The sequence below is a fragment of the Vanacampus margaritifer genome, chromosome 13 (genome assembly GCF_051991255.1).
Source record: "Vanacampus margaritifer isolate UIUO_Vmar chromosome 13, RoL_Vmar_1.0, whole genome shotgun sequence".
Taxonomy (NCBI): domain Eukaryota; kingdom Metazoa; phylum Chordata; class Actinopteri; order Syngnathiformes; family Syngnathidae; genus Vanacampus; species Vanacampus margaritifer.
This window is the reverse complement of record NC_135444.1, coordinates 23,690,494-23,704,647: the sequence shown is the minus strand read 5'-3', so window position 1 is coordinate 23,704,647 and position 14,154 is coordinate 23,690,494. Positions and strand designations below refer to the sequence as shown.

Genomic DNA, 14,154 nt, shown 5'->3' with positions numbered 1-14,154 from the left:
GAGCGCTCACCCCGACAGACAGTGCACGAGTGGGCGGGCTATTGTAAGGCTGACGGCGCGGAGGAGGGGGAAGATAGTGAGTCTTCGGTCTGTGCTGTCTCTCTGCAAAGTGACACTGGGCTTTACCTGCTCGTCTTCCTTCACTGGAAAGTCCAAATGGTCTGTCTGTTCTTTAAGGTGAGGTGTGATGTATTCTATTGTGTGGATGAAATTGGCTTCCAGACAAGAGGATGGCAATAATCATATAGAACAGTACCTGGTTCTCAAACCTTTCACCACCTCAGAAAATAATTAATGGCCAATATTAAAATGCAGTAGCGTCATATCACCATAAAAAAACAAGGCAAAGGTTTATATATAAGCCACTGGAACATTATTCTGATTTTGAGCATTAACGCGGCATTATTAGGGAGAGTTTGCAGTTTAAGCAGTCTCTTATTTTATTTTAAAGGCCATAGGCTATATACAGTATGTGAGTCACTATCATAATGGGCACAATGACATAATACTAGTACATACCATACCATAAACTACTCTACACATATTTATTTGTTCTGAATTTTCACTATTTTGACGTTACCACAGTGGAATTTACTGTAAAATAATAAATAAAAATACTGTGCTTGCGCCAGAAATTTGCAGTAAATGGTATGAGTTCGCCCTCTGCTGGTATGTTTTTCACGTGTTCCTTATTATCAGGCATTCTTTGTGATTTCCGCTTTATCGTTATCTGTACATCATGTAATCGTGTTCTCTCTCTTGTTTTATATTGCATCTTGATTGTCATTGGAAGATACAGCTATTTATATTTAAAATGAAACACTTTTAATTAATTGTAAATAATGAAACGTGCGGAAGTGGCTGACATCCGGAAGCGGAAGTGAGGCCGGCTTCATCGTCACATTTTGGCAGGTAGTGGAGAACTTTAAAGTTACTAAGTCAGGCTTGCAAACCAACTTGGAAATGTGTAACTGTATGTACACACGTCGTTACAGTTACTTTATTTAGATGCCGCTTTGGAACCATAGCTACTGTGAGAAACGGTGTTAGTTTGCTTGTTAAGTAAACAAACAGCTACTAGCCTAGCTACCAGTAATAGCATAATGTTCACCAGTCAACATTAGCATGTTCGAGGTTAGGAGAAATATTTTATTACCTTCAACCTGTGCTTACGTACAATGCCAGCCTGAAGACAGTTTAACCTCTATCACTTTATCATTAATTTGAAATTGACACTTAATGAAATGGTGTTAACTTAATGTGCTTTGTTGTGGCATTTGGTGGTGATGTGGAACGTATACATTGAGATAATAAACATTTATATATCTGAATGTGTCAATCATAATTGTACTGTCATTGTAAACTATTAAAGTTTAATGTAATGCTGAATCTCATAAGATCATACATCTAATAAACTGCCTGGTGAGAGTAATATGCATCAGTCAAAGCGACAAAGCCCAATTATTGTGTGAAAATAAGATGTGATGACTCCAAGCCTTCGCACACACAAAAGGTATTAAAGCTGTGCTTAAACTTCCCCTTTAGTCATTGAAACCCGATGATTGTACGCCAGCTGACCTCGAGAGGCCTGATAAACTTTCATGCTCTCCTGAGGAAACGTCGGGACAGCCAAAGTATGGCCAGACCCAGTTCAGGTAAGAGCACCTGTCACACATTCACATTCTCTTCAAATAGAGAACAGATAAGAATTAATTGGCACTGTTGGGAATGCATTTTCTTGCACAGACCTGGCAGCATTTAGGGAGATCTTCTCCAAGGCCTCCAATATAGCCATTCTCACCGGCGCAGGGGTGAGTGCAGAGAGTGGAGTCCCCACCTTCAGAGGGGCAGGGGGCTACTGGAGAAAGTGGCAAGCTCAGGTATGCGTTCTCGTCATTTCTTAAAATACTAATTATCAATTTATTGCACGTCATCATTTGGCTTGCAAAGCGTGATATATTTCAATGCATGGGAATGTACAAGGAAAAAACATGTTTCAGACACATTGTCTGATGTGGTCACTATAGCTGTTTTTGTAGTAATTAGACATTTGTGAATGCTGAGTGAAAACATGTGGTTGCATGTGGAATGGGAATAAATGTGCAATTAAAATAAATAAATATATATATTTTTGGGATGTGGAAATCTTTGGCTTGTTGAAAATCGTTCCCAAGGTGAATTGAATGAGCTGACCATTTTGAATTTCAGATTGAAACAATACGAATCTGTTATGTTGAATGAATTGGTTGAAATGAATGAATTATGGGAAAATGATGAATATTTGTTGTGAGAAAAATAATAGCCTGCATGGCGGGCATTCTTGGAATATGTTAAAATTTGAATTTGAAGTAGATGCATGTCAAAAATAATGGGCGCAAGAAAAATAGGAATAACGGGAGAATGTTTTTAGCATTCATACAATTAAAATGAAAGACAGTAAGATATTTAAATACAATAATTGCACACTACTAAGAATGGATCTCTTTTTCTTTTCTTTTTTTTTTACTGTATTTTAGTGTTATTTTCGTTTTACAATGTAGTGGTTAAGCTCTCTTAATGCGTCCACTACGGGGCTAGAAGCAGGCCTACGCTTGTGTTATGATGAATTTTGCTACCGTGCCTCTTTAGGATCTCGCCACTCCCGAGGCCTTCTCCAGAAACCCGTCTCGTGTTTGGGAGTTCTACCACTACCGTCGCGAAGTCATGCTTACGAAAAATCCCAATCCTGCTCACCTGGCCATCGCCCAGTGTGAGGAGCGTCTGGCCAGGCAGGGCCGTGGAATCACTGTCATCACTCAGAACATTGATGAACTCCACCGCCGTGCCGGATCAAAAAATATACTTGAAATTCATGGTAAATACTGTAATTTAACAATTTATTGGATTTTTGCCTTTGAGGACTGAAAATATAAGTGGAACAGCAAACGGTTCGTTAGCATAGTTTGGTATGCTAGTGCTATTCTTACTGTATGCTTTTGTATAGCTTGGCTGAGGTTTCAGCAATGAGCAAACTGCAATTAGTGAAAATGTTTTAGTAAATGCTTGCTAGAATCTTGTAAGTTGCCATTGACGATATTCCGCAACATTTCAGGTAGCAAGAACTTTTCTTCTTTTGAATGTGATCCTACCAGAATAGTTTCAAACCAGTAGATCATTTTAACAAAACATTTTGCTTGAATTACAAATTGTTTGACATTTGTGGTTCCACTATGACGTCATTAATAACCCGTCAATGTGTTTTCCGCTTTCACTATTTTGTCCCTTCTCTCTATTATTTCAATCCAGGAAGTCTGTTTAAAACCCGTTGTATGAGTTGTGGTCATGAAGCGGACAATTACAACAGCCCCATTTGTGCTGCTCTGGAGGGCAGAGGGTAATAAATGAGTTTGTAAACTTTGATGGACATTGTTTTTAACGTTCACATAACAGCACTGCATTGGAAAAAGCAGGCTGATTAAGATGTCTCATTTGCAGAGGTGGCAAATCCAGGTCCAGAAAGTAAAATCCCTGCCACCGTTTGGCTTTAGACATCAATGCTAGCTAGCTAGCTAGCTCCCTAGCAGGTAAACGAGCACCATGGGAGCTAGCTAGCTAGCTAACTAGTTAGCACCTGGGGCCAAAGCCAAACGGTGGCAGGGTTTTTACTTTCTGGACCTGGATTTGCCACCTGTGCTCACTTGAAAATTAAAACTAAAATTGTCAACATCATTTGAAATGACAATACTATTATCTTGCAACTTTTGCAGCATTTTGTATTCATGTCTAATCGTGGTGTAATTATATTTTCTAATTTAGAGAAAATATTGGTCAGTCTCGGTGCTTGAATTTGTACAGACAGCAAATTTGCTTTGATGTATGAAAGTTCTTTACAAGTGACGTCCTGTTGATGCTTAAGCGCTGGTATCAAATTGCTTTCTCAGAGCTCCAGATCCAGAAACACACGACGCTCAGATCCCCGTCCAGGACCTGCCCAGGTAGGAAGCCTCGCCGTCTCTTATTTGCTTTCTGTCTGTCTGTGTGTGAGAGTATGAATGTTTTTTTTTAGGTGTGAGCAAGCAGAGTGTTCGGGTCTTCTGAGACCAGCTGTCGTTTGGTTTGGGGAGGCTCTTGATTCGGACACTCTGGTTCGAGCAGAGAAAGTGCTTGACAACTGTGACCTTTGCTTAGTGGTGAGTGAGTTTATGCTACAATGCTAACATTTTAAAGTGTTTACAAGTACTGTATTTTCATTTGTCTGGGACAAACGTTTGTCAAAGTATGCTAAGGTTCAAGAATTATACCCTTTTTACTAGAGCTGAACAATTTTGACAGATACAGTCATCTAATTGTGAGTTGTTTTTTTTCGTCATCAATAGCAAAACATTTTAGTCAACACAAGCAATAAATGAATCTGTATTACAATAAAGAATGTCAGCTACACTAATGATGTCATTGGTATGATGAAAATGTTGCGCACATAGGTTGGCACGTCGTCTGTGGTGTATCCAGCGGCCATGTTTGCGCCTCAAGTGGCCGCGAGAGGCGCACCCGTGGCCGAGTTCAACATGGAAAACACACCGGCCACAATGCGTTTCAAGTGGGTTCTCGTCGCCTTTGATAGATTTTTACGATTTGAACTCCTTGTTCTTGACTCTTTTGACAACTTTTTTTTTTTTTTTTTTTTAGGTTTCACTTTCATGGCCCTTGTGGGACGACTTTACCACCTGCATTAAGTCCCCATGCAGATGAAAAACAATGAAATGTATACACAGAAACAACTGCTACAATGCTGGATGATGACTACGAAGAAGACTTTTTGGGTAGTTCGTCACTAATTATTTGTTCCTGAGTGTCAAAAATGTGAACACTACAAAGCAACTTTTTTTTGGGTTCTGTTTGTACATATGTATGTAGATGTACCAAATACAGTATTTATCAGTAAAAGTATTTGGCCAGTTTCCCATAGACTTTCTATTGGATTTTGGCCAACTACTTTTTGACCCCACTGTATGCGAGTCCCTTGCCTAGTAAACATTTGGCAGTAGGGGGCAGTGTTAAGACGCTGCTGTATGAATCCCTCCAGTAAAGAGTAGAGACAATTTGTATGAGTGTTGTATGTTGTTACAGCATAAGCACTGATGAAAACTGCCAGTACTGCAGTTTAATAAGTACTGCCGTACTTATTCCGACATTTTCATATACATGTACGGTATATGCAAATGTCAATTAAAGAATGAAAAAAAAAGCATGTTCTTATCAATGTAAGACTTTTCCTTGCTTTCTGTGTGGTATTATTAGTCGATAAGATCTGTTTTGGTTGAAGATTAGCTTGTGCACGACATTTGTAAATGCTTTCTGTCCATTATTTTCATGTCAGGCTGTTCTGATTTCTCACGTCAGTTTCGGCTCGTCATCTTTCTTATCTTTGCTCTTTCTCGGGTCGTCCTCTTGCATCATAGCGTCACTTTCCCTCCAGTCGTATGTTTTGACACGCCATCTTATTGCCTCCCAAGCACTGCCGCCATCACCTGCTCATTAGAGAGGAGATGATGGTGCGACGGTCCCTCGTGACTGTGCTCCAAAAATAACAGAGCCAATTTCCCGCCTGTTTAGCGATGATTTCATGCCAATCGGAGTTGTTTTTGCCAGATTGCCGGGGCAGTCAAAGTCCAAAAGGGCAGAACAGAAAAGAAAAGCAAGCGCAGGAACAATGTTAGTTCAGAGCATGTGTCACTAAATACTAGCAGAGACGTACATGTTCTGTGAGCAGGTTCTAAGGGTATGTCCTCGCTTTAGTTGTAATTTGCCGAGCTTTGGCGTAGGCGAGGTCGATATTACTGCAGATTCCGACAAGTCCAACAACAATAACGACCATTTTGGTGGTTTTACCATGCACCAAAATACGACCAAGTGTCACATATTGTAGTTTAGCGTCCTCTATCGGCCATGTTAAGTAGCAGAAATAAATAAATAAATGAAACTCTAACCCGGATCGTCTGGCCGACCTGACTGAGCTAACAGTCCAGTAATGACCTTAGTGTTCATTTTTAGTGTTGACATGTATGTTAATTTGTTGTCACGCACTAATGCTTGGGGTTAGGATGAGGCTTTCAGTGAGCTTGTACAGTACACGTTACATCTTTACATGGGACACTAATGGTTGAGATTAGAAAAAGGCACAGTGAGGTTGTACACTGTGGTTCATGTCATCAACACTAAAACAATCACTGGACAAATAGCTTAGTCAGATAAACACTCCTCTTCCGACCAGACGGACCGGGTTCGAGTCTGGCGTTTATTTTTGCGCAATTTAACATGGCCAATAGAGGTCGCACCTTTTCAAAATGACCTCTGTGGTCGTATTTATTGAAGGACTGTCTCATAGATTCTGAGGGTTTGATAACCTTGAGCAAAAATATTGCGGTATACAAATAAATAGGGAAATGGTGGAGTTCGTAGATTGGACCTTGTCGGTCTGTAAAACCGGTGTCAAGAGTTTAGTCTGCATTGGCGGCAGTAAGAGGGTTTTGTTTTGTTTTGGGGGGTTGGACTATGTTAAACTACACTTTGTCACCAATTCTCTCCGTAACCTTCATGGACAGAATATCTAGACGCAGCCAAGCCATTGAAAGATGTGGTTGGTAGATTGGACTCGGCGGCCTCAGGATTACGTCTTTTAGCGGGTGATGTGTGTCAGTTGATGATCCTTGACTCCCAATGGAGCAGTTGACAGCCGAGTGTGAAATAGTTGAGAATCAGCGCTTACAAATCCGAGGCCGTTGTCCTCAGCTGGGAAAAAAAAAAAAGCCCTCCACAGATTGGCAATGAGATCCTGCCCCAAGTGGAGGACTTTATTTGTATTGGGGTCCACGGGTGAGGGAAGCGTGGAGCAGGACATTGACTGGCGGATTTGGTGCAGCATCCGCAGTAACACTGACTCAGCATCCGTCTGGCGTGGTGAGGAAGGAGATGAGAAAACTCTTTCCCTTGTAAAAAAGGTTTCCTTGTGGAGTGCGTGAGAGAGGGCCGTCCTTGACTTTGCTGATGATGCTTTGATATTTGTCAAGTTGATGGATATGCTTGTTGATGCATTGGAGTGCCTGCCCTGGGCTACGAGAGTCGAGAGTCAGGGGTTCACTTACCTTGGCCAACGGTATGCGCTCTTCAAGTGACCGCTCGTGAAGGCAAGCGACGTCTGGGCCAAACGAGCGCAGTCGTTCAGACACTGAAGCCGAGCGTTGGACTTTTCACATACTATTCAAATCCAAGAAGGAAGCCTTATAAAACAGGCATGCCACGGCGTGTGGCACCTCAAAGGTGTTTGATGCTCTCAAACTCCTCCACTTCAAGCTCATCAAGTCATCCTGGCATTTATTAAAACTGTACATTAAGAATACATTAAAGACATCTAGCCATTCGCTTAGCATTCTCTCCTCATGGGGCAGAAACGATATGAATTCCATGCTGTAGTAACCGTTGTTATCCTTATCCCGTATGTTGAGTTTACCCCACAACAGTGCTTTTTACCAAGCGAAGCAGGATCAGTCATCTACCTTGGATTTAAAGAGTCTACACACGCCTATTCAAATGCCAGTTTTTTTGTGATTTAAAAAAAAAAAAAAGACACCAAAATTAAATCATTTCTAGACTTATTCTGCAGTGTTGCGTTGGCACCAAACATACATTTTGGAATGATGGACCGTGGTCTCGTCAGACCGTAATACATTTTCTCTCTGGTTTTGGGTGGATTTTGTCCAATGAAGCCAAGATTGAACTTTGTGGCCATGAATCCTTAAAGGTATGGTTGACGCAAACATTTGTCATCGCCAAAAGAAAACACACCAGGCCTACATCAAATCATGTGGCAGTAGCGTGCTTAGGGCGTGTTTTTATTCAGCTGCAAGTGTTGTGCGGGGAATTACCATCAATAGGAAATTGTCAGTGTTGGCGCAAAACAACTTTCAACCTTCTGCTGGAAAGCAAAACTATGTCAGGAAAAGACTTTCAATTGGGTTGTTGATGTTATAGGTTACATTAAGGGTGGGAGAAGTTTTTAAAATAATGATCTTGGTGTCATTTTTGCCATAAGAAAAATCTCAAAAAGGGTGTGTAGACTTTTAATATACACTGTAGCTAGTAATGAGGTACACAGTGGTGTGTGTGTGTATACATTGGAGTACGTATCTTTCAATTATGAGCAGCCAAACACAAAGCCAAAGCTCCATCTCGATGCTTAATCGGGGTATAAAGACACACACACACACATCCACGCACACACACATCCACGCTGGGCAGGCTTTAACAGAATTAAGATGACTGAAGCTGGTGCTCTTCCCAACCCCAGATTAGGTTTTGGGAGTGAAAATCCTCCAGGGAAGCCCTAATCCCTGACCGTAAGCAAAGCTTTCTCATTCTATATCTCTCTTGCCTGCTCCCTCGCTTTCTCCATCGCTCTATTTATAGCCCCGTTAAGCTTCTCTGCGTGCTACTGTTTACGTGTAGAGCCCCCACCCCCCCCACCCCTTTAGATTTCATTCCTCATCCCCTTGTTTTCTCCAGTTGAAGAATTCAAAGTAAGAAATCTCCATTGGTCAGCTGCATGGGGTGGAAACGTTGGGAGAGTTAATCAACGATTGCTGGCCAGATGAGAGTTGAAAAAAAGAAAAGGGACGCGGTCTTCATGCTGTTGCTTTTATATGGACAAATTATTGCGAAAAAAGGAAAGCGCTGATGCTGTAAACTGGTGACATCATTGAATGTGATGGAGCAGCCAAAGCCTTCTCGGCGTATTTGACACAAATATTTCCATATGCACATCCTGGCGTTTCTTCCACTTGAGCTCAAATCCAACCCATTTTGAGATCATTCATCTCATCTCCGATGTTGTATGCTCGTTTCATGTCTTGGCAATTATCGTGACGGCGCTAATCATGGCTGTCGGAATGGCATTTGTGCGTGGGGGGGGGGGGGGGGCTCTGTGGTGGCGCTCAGCTGTCCCCTCATTAGCTCCACCTCTGCCAGATAACGGCTGTGATCTGCAAACAGCGGCTGCAGTGATTCACGCCGCTGCTTCCATATTTGCTTTGTGGCGCCCTAATCTGTCCGAGAACACACGCACAGCTCTGGCTGACAGCGAGTATTTGTGATGATGTCCCAAGCTTTCGCCACACTTTGTCTCCAGAGTTGTGCCGAGCCGCTGCTCACTATTTGATTTGCCAGTTTGATTGTGAAGTCCAGCCCGGACCGCGGGCGGTCACCCACAACTTCTCTGATGGTCCCCGGCTGAATCGGACTGACGCGTGTTTAAGGTTGTGGACATCCGTACCTTGTCATTGGGATTGTTGGTGCAAAATGATTTGGCTTCTCCCCCATTCAGTAGGAACGAGTCGCACTTTGGGCCCTTGCGGTTTCCCTGATTTGTTGGAGTTTAGATGTCTCTGGGGTTGGTGAAGGTTAGTGGCCCGGTGGGTGGTGTCTGGTCGGTGCTGGGCTTCGCTTTTCTTTCTTTTCTTTGGTCCCCCTTCGGGTCTCCTGGCGGCCCCACGACTCTGGCTGGATTTTGAAGTGTTCGGTTTAGGTGAACGGTATGGGAATTCTTATTTATTTTTTATTTTTTTTTCTTTCTCACGCACGCACACACACACGCACGCACGCACAAACACACATTTTAAAAAAAAAGGGAGAACAATGATGATGACATTTCAAATGATCAATACTGAGATCTCCCAGAAAAAAAAAGAAAAAAAAAAGAAAAAAAGAAAAAAAAAAAGGAACGAGTCGCACTATTAGAAGCAGACCCGATGTCGTCGTCATCCATCATGAACAGACCAAATGTTCCCATTTAACTCTTTGACTGCCAGACGTTTTCAGAAAAGGGATGCCGTGGGTGCCAGCCGATTTAAGCATTTTTGACTGATCTTTCAAGGTCCACAGAAAATTATTTGTTTGTTTGGACTATGGAAACACACATACTACCAAATGAAAGATTGAACTCTCATCTTTCATCAGAAAAAAAAGTTTGTTTCTACCTTATTCCGTTTTTCAGTAATCAATAATAGAAAATGGTTAGTTTCACCTCTGTTTTGAAAAAAAAACGTCTTTTAACGTCTTTGGCACTCCTCCATAGGATTTTACTAAACGTTATTTAACGTTTTTGGCAGTCAAAGAGTTAAAAACAAACAAAACAAAAACATAAAAAGCGAAACGGTTCAATATGAAAGTGCAACGATTTGATTTGGTTCAACTCAGTGGGATTGGATTCGATACGGTGTGGCTCGGTTCAAGAGGGTATGACGCAATCGCTTTTTCACTTTTGATTTCACATACTTTTGAATGAACTTGTCAGTACTGTTAATGTGCCGGTTCCTTGTTAATCGATAAAATACGATTCGGTACGCATCTTGATATATTTCAAAGTGGAACGATTCGATTGGCTTCAATTCGATTTCAATGATCGTCCACTTCAAACTGTTCTATATTTCATAAAAAAATGTTTGTGTTGTCTAATTGAGATGGCGTCTGACCGTTAAGAGGCGCGCGACTGCGTGTGTGTAAAAGCCATTTATTTGCCTTTCACCTGAGAGAAATCCTACTAGATATATATTCCATCCGGATGGCCGTAATCCTACTTAAAAGTCCGCTGTGACTTCATACGCTTCTAAAAGTGGTTCACAAAATCAATAGCTTGTCAACTCCACAGGGAGTCGATACAATTTGCCATATGTGCCAAGTTGTAGTGGCGCCAAGAGAATTAAAAGCTCTTTTTTTTTTTATTAATTCTTGCAAAAAGATGCTTGACAGGGAAATGTTGAAGTCCTCAAGAATTGCAGTCGTTCAAGGTAACATAATGTAGACGAGTGCAATTTCCCTCATCAGCGCACTCGGCAGAAATTAATAACACGATTTTTTTTTTTTTTTAACCTGCATGGGCGATGTGGCTGGTTTTATTTTTTAGCTCCCCAAGATGCAACTGTTGCCAAATGAAACCGCTCTGAAGCGGAACGTGTTTGCGGGAATGTCCGCGTGAATGTGTGCGCGTGTGCAACGGGGATGATTTGAGGTTGCTGTGGAAGTGTTTTCAGCTTCCCTTCGACATCTCGTGCTGAGGGAGATGAGGGGAGCTGACACACACAATTAAAAATATCTCTCAATAACACTCCCACACACCCTGCAAATTGAGGCGCTACGCACGCACGCACGCACACACACACACACATTTGGGGGGTTCTGCCAGGAATTTAGGGCCCTGTAAAAAGAAAAAAAAATGGGCCCCAGCACGTCAGTGCCACTGTAATATTTCTCATGGTCTTTGTCAGTCATGGGAGCTGTGAATCTTTTTTCAAAGTTGATTATAGATTGACACAAAAAGACATCATAGAGCTGAGAAGAGCTACAACCCCCAACTTTTTTTTTTTTTGGGTGGGGGAGGGGGGGGGGGGGGGTCACACTGCAAATTTTTCGCCCGGTTGACGGGAGGTGGGGGCGGGCGCGTGTTTTGTGATGGTGCCGTCACCTCTGAAGCTGTCATCAGCGCCAGCCCGACTTTCATGTCAGAGCTTCAATTTTGACGAATGGCAGCGCGCACCGTGAGCCGGCCGGGCCGCGGCACCGCGACGGAGAACGGATGCAAACGCCTCTGACACACACACACACACACACACACACACACACCAGCTCAAAGCGCCTGAAAACGAGTCGGGGGGGGGGGGTCACACGAGGGAAAAGCGAGAACGAGCCATTGTGTTAAATTGGGAAACACCTCAGCGGCACATCAGTCCTTAACTGCTCGTCTTACCGCCTCTGTTGCCATGGCAATAAGGGACTGGCAGGCATCCTGGATTGAGGACGCTCCAAATATTGCAGCTGTCACTTACTTCAGGAGACGGAAAGAAACGGGGGCGATGTGTGCACGCTCGCTTTCTGTCTCACAGCAGAAAATATGCTTGCGATGAGTTGCCGATAATGACGTTGCCATCGCATGCTTGCAATATCCTGCCTTGTCGTACTCAAGTCCGGACTTCACCTTTTTGTTGTCTTGAACTTCCTTCGGACTCGCAGTCGCAGAATAGTCCAACTGTGTTTTTATTCCTGAAAATAAACGTCCCGCTTCAAAAGAAACTTGAGATAAAGTTTTTCGGAATGAAAATACTGAAGACCGGTTTAAACATTGGCCATCCGGTAACCATGGCTACCGGCAGCAAGTGATCTGTTTGGGTTACTTGATTGCAAGCCCAAAATGTTTGCACGCAGTCTTTTTCTGTCAGTCATGTCGGGTTATAAAGTTTGCTTTTGCCAAACACGGAGAGCTTGTGTTAGCCACGTCTTAAAACAAACAAACATGAAGCAACCTACAAAGACAATTTTGGACACGGACGGCACCACGTCCAACTTTGTTTGACATTTGCCAAAAAGACATAACGTTGCCGCCCGCCGCTGTTCTTTCTTTAAGAGGCAAATTTCTCTCATTTTGTGAAAATATTTTTCTGTCTCTTGATCTCATCCGGACTCGGACTCGGACCTTGTCGACTCCAACTTGACTTGGCCTTGGAAATTGTGACTTGGACAGAAGAAGCAGCACTTAATTGATGCCATTTCAGTTCTTTTTAATGACAGTGGAATCTCGATTCCGCAGACCCGGACATTTTTTTGGACGGCACAAGATCCATGCCAGAACACTAATTGCTTCTTTCGCCTTTGAAATTGCTCCCGTATTTTCCATTTTCTCAAACTCCTCCTTGACTTTGCCAAGCAAGGGAATGCGAACGTGTCTCGTGCGTCGCTCGTCAAATTGCTTTTGCATCTGCTCTGAACTCGATGATGTCGGACTGCTCCAGCATTCCTCAACCTTGCCGTCGTTTGGGGTCAACCGCCTTCTCGACGCCGTCCGTCCTAGAAGCGAGGTTGAGTTTCGCGCTTGCCGGTCTTTTGAACAAAACCTTTTGTTTCATAAAGTGTTCTGGTAACCAGTTGCCTCGTGTCCTTTAACTCTTTGACTGCCAGACGTTTTCAGAAAAGGGATGCCGTGGGTGCCAGCCGATTTTAAGCATTTTGACTGATCTTTCAAGGTCCATAGAAAATTAAGTGTTTGGACTATGGAAACACACATCCTACCAAATGAAAGATTGGACTCTCATCTTTCATCAGAAAAAAAAAGTTTGTTTCTACCTTATTCCGTTTTTCAGTAATCCACAATAGAAAATGGTTAGTTTCACCTCTGTTTTGAAACAAACGTCTTTTAACGTCTTTGGCACTCCTCCATAGGATTTTACTAAACATTATTTAACGTTTTTGGCAGTCAAAGAGTTAAAGGAAGGTCCGACTTCCCGTCCTGTAAGAAGAACCACTTGACAAAATGATGTTGGTTTGATTGTCGTTCCTGTCAAAAGGTTTCCATCCAATTGTTTGCAATTTTGCGTCCTTCTTAATGTAACTTCATTTTCGCTTAAAATGGCGACAAGGCAGGAATAAGAAAGCCACGTATAGAACATTCCCGATATTGCAGTTTTTCTGTGTTGGTTTGGCTCCTTTCTTGAAACACAAATTCTTCACCTCACAAGATGATTTGGCCCAAAAGTCTTACGGTTCTGCAAAAGTGCATATCTGTCCCATGTGAGTCCAAAACTCAATTCCTTATCAATAATGCGACAAGGCGCCATCCTTGCAGCATGACACACAATTTGTTATACACACAAGTTGTTGTACATACACATGAAGCTCATTTCCAAATTTTGTTTTGGGAAAAAACGCCGTCCACGTCCCAACTGCTTGTTTGTTACCCAATAACATGAAATGATGTACCATTCACACACTTAGAGGCAGATGTGCACAATGCGTGGATAAAATATGCAAATTTGGACCAAACGTGCCCTAAACCATAACAACGGTTCATCGTATCGCCAAGACACACGTCATCACGTTTTCCCTATTATTTGGGAGGGAGCTATTTTTAATCCTGACATCAGGTTGTTGTTTGAAATAGTTTCCCAACACGAGAACGCTAAAATCATGCGAGGGGGGGTTGGGGGAAGAAACGTCGAAAAGATCAAATTCTTGCCATGCTTGGTGCAGCTGCAGCTATTTTTAGCCGGGAACTACATCTGCTGTGACTGCAGACGCTGAGGGGAAATCACCGGCGCTGCCGTCTTCACCCAAACACCGCACACTGCGTGCCCAAGC

General features: G+C 42.7%; 1 protein-coding gene across 4 annotated transcripts; it reads left to right on the top strand.

Annotated features, from left to right (window-relative positions):
* Positions 1 to 28: 28 nt before the first annotated feature.
* LOC144062230 (NAD-dependent protein deacylase sirtuin-5A, mitochondrial-like) lies at positions 29 to 5,344 on the top strand. 4 transcript variants are annotated; one of them, XM_077583378.1, is made up of 9 exons: positions 29 to 177; positions 1,546 to 1,655; positions 1,747 to 1,880; positions 2,629 to 2,854; positions 3,286 to 3,373; positions 3,921 to 3,974; positions 4,046 to 4,169; positions 4,461 to 4,576; positions 4,666 to 5,344. In XM_077583378.1, exons 2-9 carry the CDS (start codon positions 1,559 to 1,561, stop codon positions 4,736 to 4,738), a joined length of 912 nt encoding a protein of 303 aa, XP_077439504.1. In that variant the 5' UTR covers positions 29 to 177; positions 1,546 to 1,558; the 3' UTR covers positions 4,739 to 5,344. The 4 variants fall into 4 exon arrangements, with proteins under 4 accessions (XP_077439504.1, XP_077439503.1, XP_077439505.1 ...); XM_077583377.1 differs by lacking the exon at positions 29 to 177 and adding an exon at positions 842 to 912; XM_077583379.1 differs by lacking the exon at positions 29 to 177 and adding an exon at positions 868 to 973.
* The last annotated feature ends 8,810 nt before the right edge of the window (positions 5,345 to 14,154 follow it).